Source organism: Mauremys reevesii, linkage group 7, assembly GCF_016161935.1.
Source record: "Mauremys reevesii isolate NIE-2019 linkage group 7, ASM1616193v1, whole genome shotgun sequence".
Taxonomy (NCBI): Eukaryota; Metazoa; Chordata; order Testudines; family Geoemydidae; genus Mauremys; species Mauremys reevesii.
In genome coordinates this window covers 6,756,504-6,771,206 of record NC_052629.1, presented here as the reverse complement: position 1 = coordinate 6,771,206, position 14,703 = coordinate 6,756,504, and the positions used below count along the sequence as shown (strand labels likewise).

The 14,703-nt window shown below is 46.7% G+C and overlaps 1 protein-coding gene across 10 annotated transcripts in view; it reads right to left on the bottom strand.

Moving 5' to 3' along the window:
* The window catches only part of SORCS3 (sortilin related VPS10 domain containing receptor 3), a 522,792-nt gene that overhangs the window by 86,905 nt on the left and 421,184 nt on the right, over positions 1-14,703 (bottom strand). For all 10 annotated transcript variants that reach the window (XM_039481980.1, XM_039481984.1, XM_039481985.1 and 7 more), the window contains 4 exons: positions 9,889-9,978; positions 6,476-6,655; positions 3,064-3,210; positions 2,206-2,308 (listed from right to left, as the gene is read on the bottom strand). In XM_039481980.1, the coding sequence (XP_039337914.1) occupies positions 2,206-2,308; positions 3,064-3,210; positions 6,476-6,655; positions 9,889-9,978 (520 nt within the window). The remainder of the gene's footprint in view (positions 1-2,205; positions 2,309-3,063; positions 3,211-6,475; positions 6,656-9,888; positions 9,979-14,703) is intronic.

Genomic DNA, 14,703 nt, shown 5'->3' with positions numbered 1-14,703 from the left:
CACTAATCCATACCCCCCTCCCAGCCAAGATAACCTTCGACATTGCAAACCACTGAACAGCTAAAAACAACAGCAGTTTAGTAGCTCTCCTGAAGGAGTCTAAGGCCTGGTCTACACTACGCGTTTAAACCGGTTTTAGGAGCGTTAAACCGATTTAACGCCACACCCGTCCACACTAAGAGGCCCTTTATATCGATATAAAGGGCTCTTTAAACCGGTTTCTGTACTCCTCCCTAACGAGAGGAGTAGCGCTAATATCGGTATTACCATATCGGATTAGGGTTAGTGTGGCTGCAAATCGACAGTATTGGCCTCCGGGCGGTATCCCACAGTGCACCACTGTGACCGCTCTGGACAGGAATCTGAACTCGGATGCAGTGGCCAGGTAGACAGGAAAAGCCCCGCGAACTTTTGAATATCATTTCCTGTTTGCCCAGCGTGGAGCTCCGATCAGCACGGGTGGCGATGCAGTCCCAAATCAAAATCCAAAAAGAGCTCCAGCATGGACCGTACGGATGTGATCGCTGTATGGGCAGGCAAATCTGTTCTATCAGCTCCGTTACATAAAACGAAAGTCCAAAGCATTTTTTAAAAATCTCCAGACGGACGCCATAGCAGGGACTCAGCACGCTGCTGCGTGAAGAGCGTAACGGAAAGCCAAAGAATCAAATCGACGCTCATGGAGGGAGGGGGGACTGAGGACTCAAGGTATCCCACAGTTCCTGCAGTCTCCGAAAAGCATTTGCATTCTTGGCTGAGCTCCCAATGCCTGTACGGTCAAACACATTGTCCGCGGTGGTTCAGGGCATAGCTCGTCAATGTACTCCCACCCCCCACCCCGGAAGGAAAAGGGAAAAAATCATCTCTTGACTCTTTTAAATGTCACCCTATGTGTACTGAATGCTGCTGGTAGACGCGATGCTGCGGCACTGAACTGTAGCATCCTCGCCCCCCCTCCTTGGTGGGTGATGGTACAATATGGTTGATATCTGTCGTCATCATCAGCCTTGTGGCAGATGGTGTAGTGCAATACGACTGGTATCCATCCTCGTCATCATCCCATAAGTACTCCTGACTGGCCTCCCAGTCATTCCCAGTAGACGGTACAGAACGGCTGGTAACCGTCTTCATCATAGCAACAGGGGGCTGAGCTCTATCATAGCATAACTGGACTATCATAGCAGCTGGAGGCTGCCTTCCCCTCATTTTATTTCACTAACAAGTCACTGTTTCTTATTCCTGCATTCTGTATTACTTCAGCACACAAACGGGGGGACACTGCAACGGTAGCCCAGGAAGGCTGTGGGAGGAGGGAAGCAACAGGTGGGGTTGTTGCAGGAGCACCCCCTGTGAATGGCATGCAGCTCATCATTCCTGCAGGATCTGACACAGAGCTGCTGTGCTCTCTGGTTCTCTGATACACTGGATCTCTAGTACACTTGCCCCATATTCTAGGCAGGACTGATTCTATTTTTAGATACCATAAAGGAGGGATTGACTCAGGGAGTCATTCCCATTTTTGTCTTTTGCGCCCCCGGCTGATCTCAGCCAGGGGCACCTATGACAGCAGCAGAAGGTATAGTGCAATACGACTGGTAACCTTCATCTCATTGCCAATTTACAATAGCATGGTAGACGGTACAGAACGGCTGCTAACCATCTCTGCTGTCATGCAAAAGCAAATGAATGCTTCTGTGTAGCGCTGCTGAATCGCCTCTGTCCGCAGCATCTAGTACACATACGGTGACAGTGACAAAAGGCAAAACAGGCTCCATGGTTGCCATGCTATGGCGTCTGCCAGGGAAATCCAGGGGAAAAGGGCGCGAAATCATTGTCTGCCGTTGCTTTCCCGGAGGAAGGAAGGAATGACGACATTTACCCAGAACCACCCGCGACAATGATTTTTGCCCCATCAGGCACTGGGATCTCAACCCAGAATTCCAAGGGGAGGGGGAGACTGCGGGAACTATGGGATAGCTACAGAATAGCTACCCACAGTGCAACGCTCCAGAAATCGACGCTAGCCTCGGACCGTGGACGCACACCACCGAATTAATGCGCTTAGTGTGGCCGCGTGCACTCGATTTTATACAATCTGTTTTACTAAACCGGTTTATGTAAATTCGGAATAATCCCGTAGTGTAGACGTACCCTAGGTAAGGTATGGCTGAACGGGGACGGGGAAAGCACAGACAAAATCAATACCTGTAGCCACCACAAGCCCGGGAGCCGTCTCCTTGCTGGAGATACTTCCTGATGTGTATGGATTCTCTGAGATTTGCAAATGTAGGTGCAAGGAACAAAAAGGCTGCCGAGGGGAGGAAGTGGAGAGAATAATCTTTAATATACAAAAACCAAGATCAGAGAAAGAGCGAGCGATCAGCTTCTGAGTGCTGGCTAGTTTTGCCAATATGCTTCTAAAAATGGCCCCCTCAGCCACAAGTGGTCTCAGACACACAGAAAAGTGTGTATGTTGTGTTATATATTTCCTCCCCCCTCCAAAAAAAAATAATGAATTGCATGAAAAAGAGGAAAGTTCTGCTGAATCCTGGGAAGGGGAGTTCACGCTTGGGTTTTGTTGTTGTTTTAAAATCAATATAGTGATCTCCTGCAGTTCCCTGTCAGATCTTTTCAAATTTCAAACTCTCCAGCCTGTGTGATCCAGGAGGTCAGACAACAGGATAATGATGATCCTGTCTGGCTTTAAAATCTATGTATTTATGAGAACAGAAGCTGACTTAACTTCCTCAGTACCCAGCAGTCCAAAAACAGATGGGAAACAAACAGGGAAACATTGGGACCCGATTCCTTTAAATACATTGGGCCAGATCCTCAGCTTGTGCAAATTGATGTGGGTTCACTGACCCCAGTGGAGCGACATCAGTTTACACCAGTTGAGGATCCAGCTGACAAACAGGGTTCCATTTCGGAGCATTTGATCCTGCAGTCCTCATGCCGGCCAGAATACCACTGGCTTCAGTAGGGGCTTTGCCTGCATGGGGGCTAAAGGATGAAGCCTGGAATGGTTTGTCAATTCCACATGTGAAAAGTTCTGCCACTGACCAGCTGGCAGTGTAGAGGACCCCCTCTCAGATCGGTGTCAGGAGCCTGCAGCAAGCGCCAGTCTCTGCCCTTGTTGTAGGTGATGAAAGTCTTTATCTGGTCCTCTATCTTCTTATTAGCCAGGAATATGCCTTTGATCCCTGCTACCTAGGAAAAATGGAGAGAGATGGAAAACCACATCGGGCGAACAGGCAAGAATAAGGCTCCATTCGGAACTCTCAGAAGGGTGAGCTCTCTGCAAAAAGGTCAGTTCAACGCATGCTGCCACTGGAAGAACAGGGTGGGGAAAAATCAATTGCATTATTTCTAATGAGGGCAAGTCTGGAAGGTGTCTATGTGGCCGCTAAGGGACTGCTGCAATCTCAGTATGTAAGAGGAAGACGGGGTGAGGGATGCCCAGCAGGTACACGCCCCTTGCAAGCTGCCCACCTCTGTAGGATCTCCCTGCATGGCAGCAGAGAGGTTGGCAGGATGGGCAGGCGATAAATGAATATGAGCAGGCTTGGGGATCTGTGGGTATGTCTGCAGATGTACTGGTGTGAGGGAGGGAGTGAAGGGGAATACACCTCCCAGACCACCCTGCTAATGGCTGAGGGAGCCTGCAGGGCCCCTTACACAGGATATGTCTACATGGCAAAGGCTGCGCACGAACTAATGTAGCTGAGTGCAGCACATACCCAAGGGCCGTGCTGGGCTTACACTGAAATCTGCTCTGTGCAGTCCAGTGCTAGCTGGAGTCAAGCCACCTCGTCTATGCTAGCCCATACAGAGCATTAGGTATGTAGATGTGCCCTGCAAAAGGGGACACAATGCCTATTCCAGCTGCTAGTTCTGCGCCCTGGGGGCTGTCTTCCATTACTTTGCTTGTAAGCCCCTTGGGGGCAGGGACCGTCTTTGTTCTGTCTTTGTACAGCACCTCGCACAATGGGCTCGTGGTCCATTCCAGGGGCTCCTGGCAATACAAATAATACACAAAAACAGCAGCACTCCACCCCCCGCACCAGCACCTTCCCAGGCTTTGGAATTCCCCTCTAATATAAAGGAAACAATTCTTCTGGCAGGGAACGGATGTCCTCTCTGCATTCTCAGGCCAGCTACGGCACAGGCAGCAGCGGTGCAAGATTCCCCGTACTGCGCTGCCAACCTGCCTCACAGCGATACTGACCATCCTGAGCAGGGAAAGGATCTTTGAGAGTGAGACTGGGACCCCAGGCTCAGCCTTGCACAAGGTGCGGTGCGCAGGCTGCAAACAGGGCAAGGCTGTTTGGGGAGGACTTCTTAGAAAAACCTCTCTCCAGGAACTTTCTGCCAACAGGAATGCGAAGGTAGCACAGCAATGTAATTTACACTGTAATCAGATGACTGAATTCCTTATAAACAGCCTCTCTTCCGTGAATGAGGAGGAGAAATCTCTCTCTCACAAGGTAAAAGATCTCAATGAAACCTACAAGAGCGACTGCCTGGCAGAGCGGCCGACATCGTCTGATGAAAGATAGAAACCTGTTTTGAAAATCCACGGGGGAATTCAATACTATCCTATCAAATCCTATACAAAATTGCTGCTTGAAAGACTCCTCACTGGATTTTTCTCTCATCTCTTGAGGAATTCTTCCTCAACAGATGAATTTAAGATCTTTTTTTTTTAATCATAGTAATTTAAGAGCCTGAGATTTTGCCACTTTTGCTCATATGAGGTGGTCCCTTTCTCTGGCTCCAATTCAGGAAAGCATCCCTAGTCACAAGGGTGCTTAAGCACATATTTAACTTTAAGGACATGCTTAAATCCCCTCAAAGACGCAATGCTCAAATACATGCTGAAGTGTTTTCCTGCACCAGGGCTTCTGTGGGCAGTTCACAGGGATTACTCAAGGGAGTAAAGTTAGGCACATGTGCAAGCATTTGAAGGATCAAGCCCTTGTCTTGCAGAGTACCAAGGAGAATTATTCTGATTGGAGCCTCTGGGCACCGCTGCAACCCTTTGTCGTGAGGCTTACCAACAACTTGACAATGGCCAGGCAGCTGGTGCATTGAGACACTGCTTATCGTGCTGGCCAGCACTGCTGCATTGCCGCCTTAGTCTCTCAAAAGAACATAAGAACAGCCATAATGGGTCAGACCAAAGATCCATCCAGCTCAGTATCCCGTCTACCGACAGTGGCCAATGCCAGGTGCCCCAGAGGGAGTGAACTTAACAGGTAATGATCAAGTGATCTCTCTCCTGCCATCCATCTCCACCCTCTGACAAACAGAGGCTAGGGACACCATTCTTACCCATCCTGGCTAATAGCCATTTATGGACTTAATCTCCATGCATTTATCCACTTCTCTTTTAAACCCTGTTAAACCCTCTCTCCTCTGTCTCTCATCTTTGCAATACTGCCTTATGCTCTCAGTATCCACCTGCTGTCTCTCATCTTATACTTAGACTGCCAGCTTTTGGGGGCAGAGACCATCTTTTTGTTGTGTGCTTATACCTAGCACTAGGAGCAGTGGAAGTGCCCTAAAAGTGGGGGGGGGCGCACAGGGGCTCAGACTGTGGCCCTGTCCCCGCGCTGCACCGCCCCCAAGGCTCTGCCCCTTCTCCCTGAGCCCCTGCCCTCACGCCACCTGCTCCTCCAGAGGCCCCATCCTCGCACTGCCCCTCCCCCCAAGACCCCACCGCCTCTTCCCCTGAGACTCCGCTCCTGTGCTGCCTCTTCCCCCCAATACCCCGCCTCCCACTCGCTCCTCTCCACCTCCTCTTCTGGTAAAAAGTGGGAGGGCCACGGCCTCCTGGTCCCCGTTATTTCAGCGCCCCTGCCTAGCACCTACCACAGTGGGATCCTGGTCACAGACAAGGCAGATAATAAGAGAAATAACAGCTACTAATAACAACGTGTGATCTGACAAGATTAAAAGAAAAAGTAGCTCTTGCTGCACAACCTGAGTTAAAGTCAGATTTCAGAACCTCTTGGGCAGGATTTTCCAAAATGCTCAGTGTTGGCCTAACTCAAGTTAGGCCAAGGCTGAGCGCTTACGAAAACAGAGCCTTTTACTTTTCACGATGAATCTGTGCTTGATGGGATAGAGAATCTGGGGGAAATATGAACCTTGTACTTCACATGAATAAATCGTTTTCTTCCTCATTTGCAACAGAACATGATTGAGGAAGCAAACTCCCAACATTCCCTGCCCACATCTATCCCAGCATGCATTTCATCTATCCCAGCATGCACTGGTCCAGCATAAAACGTTGAGTTCTTCAGGGACCAGCTCCATTTTAGTGCACAGGGAGGGCAGAACATGTGTTCATTCTGGGGGATATTCCCAAAATTCCTGGAAGGAGGCTAAGAGGTTTACACACTCATCTGTACTGGCAGGTGGCTCCTGTCTTATGCAGCGGTGGTCCTACAAGGTGACCTTGACTACATACCTCGTAAAGGTCAATGATGATGTTTCCCTCCAGCCCCCGGCTGCTCTTCACATTCTCCAAGGCCAGCGTGAAGTAGACCCCTCGGGTGTCAGATATATAAAGGTTGTATGTATCATTCTGGTTCCACTCCTGTACGGCTGCAAACACCTGATTCTCATCCGTGCTAATAATATGCATGTCCTGTTAGAGGGAGACAAAAGGTCTATTACCGTGGATCTCTATATTTCTTTGCCCTTTGGGACACATAGTAATTACTGTGACTTATGAAAGAGTTGAGAAGGAGCATGAGTTATAGAAGACGTTAAACAATTTTCCGTTAGACCAAGCCAATAAATTACCACCAACGTGACTTTGCTGGGGTTTTTTCAATGGCCACAGGGTGGGTTACGGGTCTCTGCAGTCCTTGTTCTCAGTAGCTTCAAGGAGTTCCATCCAGCTTCATTTTTTATTTATGAATTTGAAAGTCAATTTTATCATGCCTGAAAGATTCATGAGCTGGAGCCTGAAATCCTATCTTTGTCCACCGAATTAGGTATAGCAAGAGTAGCAGCAGTGCTAGCTTCCCTCACGCTACAAACGCCAATAGGCCTGAGTCCTGAGCAGGAGGGGAACCACTTGTAGGAGGATGGAAAGAGATCAAATCTCCACCACATCTCTCTTGAGACTGCCAACCTAGGGATCCACTAGCTCACTTCATGTGGGCCACCAAACAGCCACCCGTCAACCTGAGCTGGATTCCAGCTGGTGGCCAAGACCTGAACAGCTTCATGGCCCAACACCAATCTCCCTCTTTTAGTTTAATACTAAGAAATTTTCCAAACATCACTGATGTTGCTTAATATCCTCTTGGAGAGGGCTTGTTTCCACATTTCACGGGGCAGATCAGGCTCTAGGCCCATTTAACCCTTGCCATCTCTGGTAACTCAGGGCTCATCTAAACAAACAGTGTGGGGGCAAATCTACAGTGCATTCGTGTGCCATGCACTAATTGTCCCTGTGGACTCAGGTACCATGCACTACATTTCCCTAGTGCACACTGATCTACTCCCATTTCAAAGCAGGCAAATTAAAGTACACCAAGGAAATTCTAGTGCATAGCAGATGGGTCCACAGGGACGGACAGGGCATGGCACACTAGTGTGCTGTAGGTTTACACCGCAGCTTGCCACAAACCCAACTGGTGGTCTAGACAAACCCTTAGCAGTGACAGTGCTTTTCGTGTTGCCAATGGCATTTTGGCAAAGTGGGGGATCCTAATGTATCTATTTTAAATCTCTGGGAAGTGAATTCCCCAAGAAACCTCAATTAATTCTCTTTTCTACTTCTGCACCAAGGAACTTTTAATACCGGCTCATCCACAGATATTGTGGGACTTTATCTTTGTCCACAAACACACTGTGTTTACCCGATGCCCGAAGAGGAGGGAGAGACTAGGAGGTAATTTATCTGAGTGTATGTCTACACTGCAGTCAAATGTGTGAGTGCAACGCGGGTCAGCACACCTGTGCTAGCATCCCAGATGGCTTATCATAAAATCAGGTTGGGGAGAGTCTTTGGGGGGAAATATCAATCTAACGGACCCTTCCTATGCAGAATGCAACTGAATCTTCTGTGCTATCCTACATGGATCGTTTAGGAAGATTAGATAGGGCTGTTACAGGGTAGCCTCAGACAGCCCCTCAAAGTGATATGAGGGGGGAAGCTTTCAGAGCCTCTGCCCCTAACAGGTCTGAGCCTGCTCCTGTGAAATTGATGGGAGCTTTGCCACTGACCTCAATGAGGGCAAGATCTGTCTGGTTCATATCAAATGTTTTTAATTCCTTGAACTCTAAAAATGTATTAAATTCACTCCAGCAATGGACTGATGAAGCAATGTAAGAATAAAGCAAATCACCCCAGCAACTCAATCTAGTTGACCAGCGGCAGTGGAGATGTTGCGTTATCCATAGTGGTAGCCTAACAAATATCCATCTCTGGCAGGATTCATTAATCAATAGCTGACAGAAGAGTTGTTATTGCAAGAGAATGCTTGCACTGGCGACCAAAGGCAGACCAAAGGCAGAGTAAACAAGGCTCCTTTATGCTTCTAAAAAGACTTTGCTTTGACAACTTGCTTAAAAGCAATTTCCATTTTTAAAATGCCAAAAGCAGTCATGGTTCTGTATCAGTTCAGAACTAGAGGGCTGCCCCACACCCTTTTCCACAGAGGCCAACAATCCATGATAACATAGGCCAATAAAGGACATTGATAGTGATGCAACTACTGTCTCATGCCTCCTTCATATCAGCACGGGACATCTTCTGACAGCAATCCATAAACTGGCCGCATAGATGCTGCTCCTCTAGGATATATAACTGGATGGTTCCCAGTTTTTAATGGGGCAGCCCAGTGATGTGACAGCTGTTTCCAAAAACTGTTCCAATCTACTGAAGAACACCCAGGAGAAAATACGTTTGCATGGTGATGGTGGCCAAACACAGCACCCCGTGGTTGGATCTAATGTGGAATCCAATGTGGGTTCGTTCAGATTCAGTATGCGGAAGACAAGGAGCTAATCCTCCACTGCTGCTGAGATGAGGCACACGGCTTTTCTGCCCCAGGACCAAGAGTGCACTTCCTAATCTGTTAGCCCGTCCCAGCAAATGGTGTGCTAAAGAATCCTATTACACCCTGAGGAGGCTATTATCCTCTTTGTTGCTTTAGGAAGTTTGTCCTAATATCTAACCTAAATCTCCCTTGCTGCAGATCAAGATCTTCTTGCCACACCTTCAGAAGACATGGAAAACAATCAATCACCATCCTCTTTATAACAACCTCTTACATGTTTGAAACCTGTTATCCTGCTTCCCCTCAGACTTCTCTTTTCAAGACTAAATATACCCCATTCTCTCAACCTTTCCTCGCGGGTCATGCTTTCTAAATGTCTTAGGTATGGCCCATGAAACACAGCGCTTCATAAGGCATGTTCAAGACACAAAATCTCCACCTTAGGGAAAACACAGCAATCCCTGTGAGAAGTGTTAGATGCAGGCAGGTCAGGTTATAATTGGCTCTAACTTGCACTCACCACTAGCTGTAACATTCGCTGAGTGCGGGTGGGTGAATTCACTTCAGTGTATTCTTCCCTGCCTTTGTGAGTGTCACCGAAAGGCAAGAAAATGTTCCCAATCTGTTCCTTTTTCCCCAGAGCCCCATCGATTAATGTAAGTGAGGGGCAAACACACCAGCACATACTTTTGAGGACTAGCTTTTGGGTTGATCCTCAAAACCTGAGTGACCAAAGCAAATGGCAACCAGCAGAAGTGGATTCCCTTGTAGCTCTGGTCCATGTCAGAAACGAACCACAGCACCTCCGCTGTGCTTTTTAAGATGCTGCACATCTCAAGACTGTGTTGATAACAGGTTCATTTACCTTTGGTAGTGAGTATTTGGGCAATTTAATTTGAGCGAAGGGTTCCCTTTTGTACGACACATAGTAATTCGCTCTTCCACCAGCCGTCACCTGTATAAAGACAAAAGACAGACATTGAGTACCCCTTTGAATACACACCATGCTGATACTCCTCAGCAGGGCTCAGTCACTTGTCTTTCAGCTCAGAGATGCCTATTGGGACTGCAAACATTTGTACAGCAATTGCAGACCCAGAAGGCCTGAGATCTGACTTAGTAAAATCACGTTGTTCCAAATTTCATCTAGTTTCCCCACACTTCAATTCTGACATGATTCTAACAACGGATATGCTGCCAGCCATGGACGAGGGGCAGAAGAGTTTGGTAGTGAAGGACTGGGCCCAAGGAGATAATCCAGGTTCTCTACCACAAACTCCCTGGGTGACCTTGGACATATCACTTAATCTCTTTGTGCCTCAGTTCCCCCGGTAAAGTAGAGGTAGTAATACCGCCTGATCTTGTCTATTTGCACGGTAAGCTCTTTGAGACATGGACTCTCTTCTCAGGCTACAGCTACACTACAAGTGCTACCGTGGTCCAAGTTTACTGTGCCAGGGGCGTGCTTCTGGTGAACATGGTTGAAGCCTACAGGAGACAGCTCTCCTCTAGAGTTAATGACTCCACCTCCTATGAGAGGCGGTAGCTATGTCTTCTTCTTCCGCTGACATACCGCTATCTACACCAGTGTTTAGGTCGGTATAATTTACGTCGCTCAGGGGGGTGGATTATTCACCCCCCATGAGCGACGAAAGTTCTATTGACGTAAGTTCTAGTGTAGACAAGGTTTTACTATAGGCATGCCTGTAACCAGGAGGTGTGATGGCAGCACATGGAGACCTAACTGAGCTAGCTTTGACCTAGGTAGATCAAGTATGTACCCAGCATCCTGGACAGGCAGGGCCAGCCCATGCAGCCACCCTACTACCACAGCTTCACTGCTCTTGTTACTCGAGCTAGCTCAGGTACGTCTACTTGTGCTGTAGTCGCACCTCCCGACGGCAGTGAAGACATCCTGGGAGTCTATGCCGTGCCTAGCCGAATAGCTCCGTGATCTTGGAGTGATCTGCAGTGCAGCCATAGGGCACGATTATCATACAAATAAATAACAAGTCACATGAATCCTTTTACCATCTGAAAACTGGGTTCAAAGCTCTCGGGTGCTTTATATAGCTAAAATAGAGGTTTCTCGGAAATAACATTGCCTTTGAGATAAGACGATGGGGAGGGCGGGGGAGAGAGATGAAAATAATCAGAATGATGTGATCTTATGGACTGAATGCTCACTACCTGCCAAGGCTAGGTATAAATGCCATACACTGATGAGAAGTAAGATTCTCAGCTTTCCAATCACTTGTTACATTCGTTCCTAGCCCCTGATCATTTGCGAGAGATTGGATTTTATACTGTCATTAATCCTTCAGTCTTCCAGGGAAGGTTCTTTTTGGCACTGGTCCAGGGCTGACGATGCCATGTCTCAGACCGGTGCAATTTCCATTCTCTGATGCTTTGGCAAGCTTACAGATTTTTAGATTATACAATACACAACACTCCTGTTATTACACAAAACATGATTTACTGGCTTTTTAAGTTTCCAGTAAGCAAACAGAAAGGACACAGATTCTCCCACAGGTAATTTTTCTTCATATCTGGCAGTGATATTTCCGAATGGGCTTATATAGTATATTGCTATAGTATCAATTATAATCTCAGCAATGATATCTATAGACGGTGGCATTTTCCCCTAGAGGAGCTGCCACTCAAAGGTCCTGGTAATACTGGTTGCATGCATCATGAATTGGTTATCTGATCACCTCAGGACGAGGCCTTTCCATTGACAGCTTAAGAGAAGAAAAGAAAAAACCTTGGAAATACAGCAAAACACAGCCAAGTAGAATTCTCCCCTTTAAGTGCTTGTTGTTGTTATTAATAATAGCCTAGTACCTAAAGGCCCCAACAAAGACACAAGAATGATCACTGTGCAAACACATAGTGAGAGACAAGACACAGACAAGATGGGAGGGTAAACACAGACACAGAGAAGTAAAGTGACATGGGCATGGGTGCACCTGGGTGGCACCTGTTCTCTGCCTGTAGCACTTGATAGTTTAAGCTCCTGGGGATACGTTGGCCTAATTCTGTCTGTTGGGTTTGGTATGGGGGTTACTGGCTGGTGTTTAATGGCCTGGGAAAATACAGAAAGCCAGACTAGACAGTCTTTGTCCCTTCTGGTCATAAACCTTATGAATTCCCCAAGGTCACAAGGTCATTGGTAGATTCAGTAAGAGACAGTGGTCATTCAAGATAAACTCAAGAGTGGTCAAGTAACATCTCCAGACCATAACCTCCTGATGTGATGATGGTGCAAGCGCCATGAGGGTTGTTTCAGGAGGACAACCTTGCTGCCCGGCCATCACCCCATCACAACAAGGGTTACCCTGGAGAAAGCAGGGTGAGTGGCCACTCAACTCTCAATTTGTATTTTAAAACTAAAATTCAGACCTATATTAACTATAAGCTCCTCTTGTATCAACTACATAGAGACACCCTAATACAGTCATTCTCATTATTCCTCAGGCCACACTAGACTTTCTCCTCCTATCCTTTCTCATGCTGTTGCCTTTTATTGCATGAGCCAGATCCCCAGCTGGTGTAAATGAGCATGGTCCCACTGAAGTAAATCAAGTTACACCAGCTGAGGGTCTGGCCCAGGATTACACCATCAGCTAGTTTCCATGGCGCACAGGACAAAGGGCATGAATGCACTCAGCGACAAGGGGATCACTAGTCAGGATTCCTGAATTCAATTCCCAGCTGTTCTGAATAGCTGTAACACCCTATAAGCAAGTAACTAAGGTGTTTTGAAATGAGGATAACAATATGTATGTACCTCACAGGGAGGTTGTGAGACTCAGTCAGTGCTTGTGAGCACTTTAAGGTCTTCAGATCAATGCTAGGCAGGTGCAAAATATAATAATAACTATTCACTAGGGTATCTGCCACAGTAACTGGTGAGCAGATGCAAAACTGGGGCTTGAACAACTAGGGTAGTTCCCTCTGCGTTAGCTACACTCCTTTTGAATTTTGTATCTGGTGCTTCACTTTGGCGAAAACTTGACTAGGGCCTACTGTGGTCTGTAGGTAGCAGCCCTACAAAGCCAGTGAATGGGAAGTCTCTCACTATCTCCACCAGCAAGAGCTATATAAAACTTATCTCAGCAGGGACCTGATTTTTGCATGATTTATACCCATGCTAATAGAGTCCCAAAAAATTGAAGTCTGGTAATCGCTGTGGTATGGAATGAATTTAGGGAGGCCCCTTTTCATTGAATCATAGAATTGGAAGGGACCTCGAGAGATCATCTAGTTCAGTCCCTTGCACTTGTGGCAGGACTAAGTATTATCTAGACCATTCCTGACAAGTGCCTGTCTAACCTGTTCTTAAAAATCTCCAATGATGAAGATTCCACAACCTCCCTAAGCAATTTATTCCAGTGCTTAACCAACCTGACAGGAATTTTTTCCTACTGTCCAACCTAAACCTCCCTTGCTGCAATTTAAGCCCATTGCTTCTTTTCCTATCCTCAGAGGTTAAGAAAAACAATTTTTCTTTCTCCTCCTTGTAACAACTTTTATGTCCCTTCTCAGTCTGTTTTCTAGACTAAACAAACCGAATTTTTCCAATCTTCCCTCATAGGTCCTGTTTTCTAGAACTTTAATCATTTTTGTTGCTGTTCTCAGGACTCTCTCCAATTTGTCCACATCTTTCCTGAAATGTGGCACCCAGAACTGGACCCATTACGCCAGTTGAGGCCTAATCAGCACGGAGTAGAGCGGAAAAATTACTGCTCGTGTCTTGCTTACAACACTCCTGCTAATACATCCCAGAATGATGTTCACTTTTTCTGCAATAGCGTTACACTATGGACTCATAGTAAGCTTGTGGTCCACTATGATCCCCAGATCCCTTTCCGCAGTACTCCTTCCTAGGCAGTCATTTCCCATTTTGTATGTGTGCAACTGATTGTTCCTTCCTAAGTGGAGTACTTTGCATTTGTCATTATTGAATTTCATCCTATTTACTTCAGACCATTTCTCCAGTTTGTCCACATCATTTTGAATGTTTAATCCTATCCTCCAAAGCACTTGCAACCCCTCCCAGCTTGGTATCGTTCGCAAACTTTATAAGTGTATTCTGTATGCCATTATCTAAATCATTGATGAAGATATTGAACAGAACCAGACCCAGAACTGATCCCTGCGGGACTCCACTCGTTATGCCCTTCCAGCATGATTTATTTTAATTTATTTTGGTGAACTCTTTTTCCTAGAAACAAACTTGCTGGCATTGTAAATCCAGGAGATTATTATAGCTGTTCCCGCCAACACTGCTTTTTATTTCACATTTGATGAATGTCACCCAGTTATTTGCTCTATGCTCATCAGTCGTGCTCAGCACAGAATTAGCCGGGTTTGTCTTTTACCTCCTCCTTTGCTAATGACTGACTCATGAATCTAATTTTCTGGATTTCTATTTTACAGGTTTAATTGTGATGCTGGCCAGTGGAAAGGATTCCTTCGACAAAATGTGTTTGCTGTTAAACACCTCAGTCTTTCCTGAGTTGTGTTCTCTCTTCCCTTTTCCAGGGCTGGCTCTACCTCCTCTTCAAATCTGTTCTCACTTGTGTTTCCAGAGAAGGGTTGGTTTGCTCTTGGTTTTATTTATTTTGGTAGCCACATGAGAACATGGGAAACTTCCATAGAAAGAAGAAATTGCATA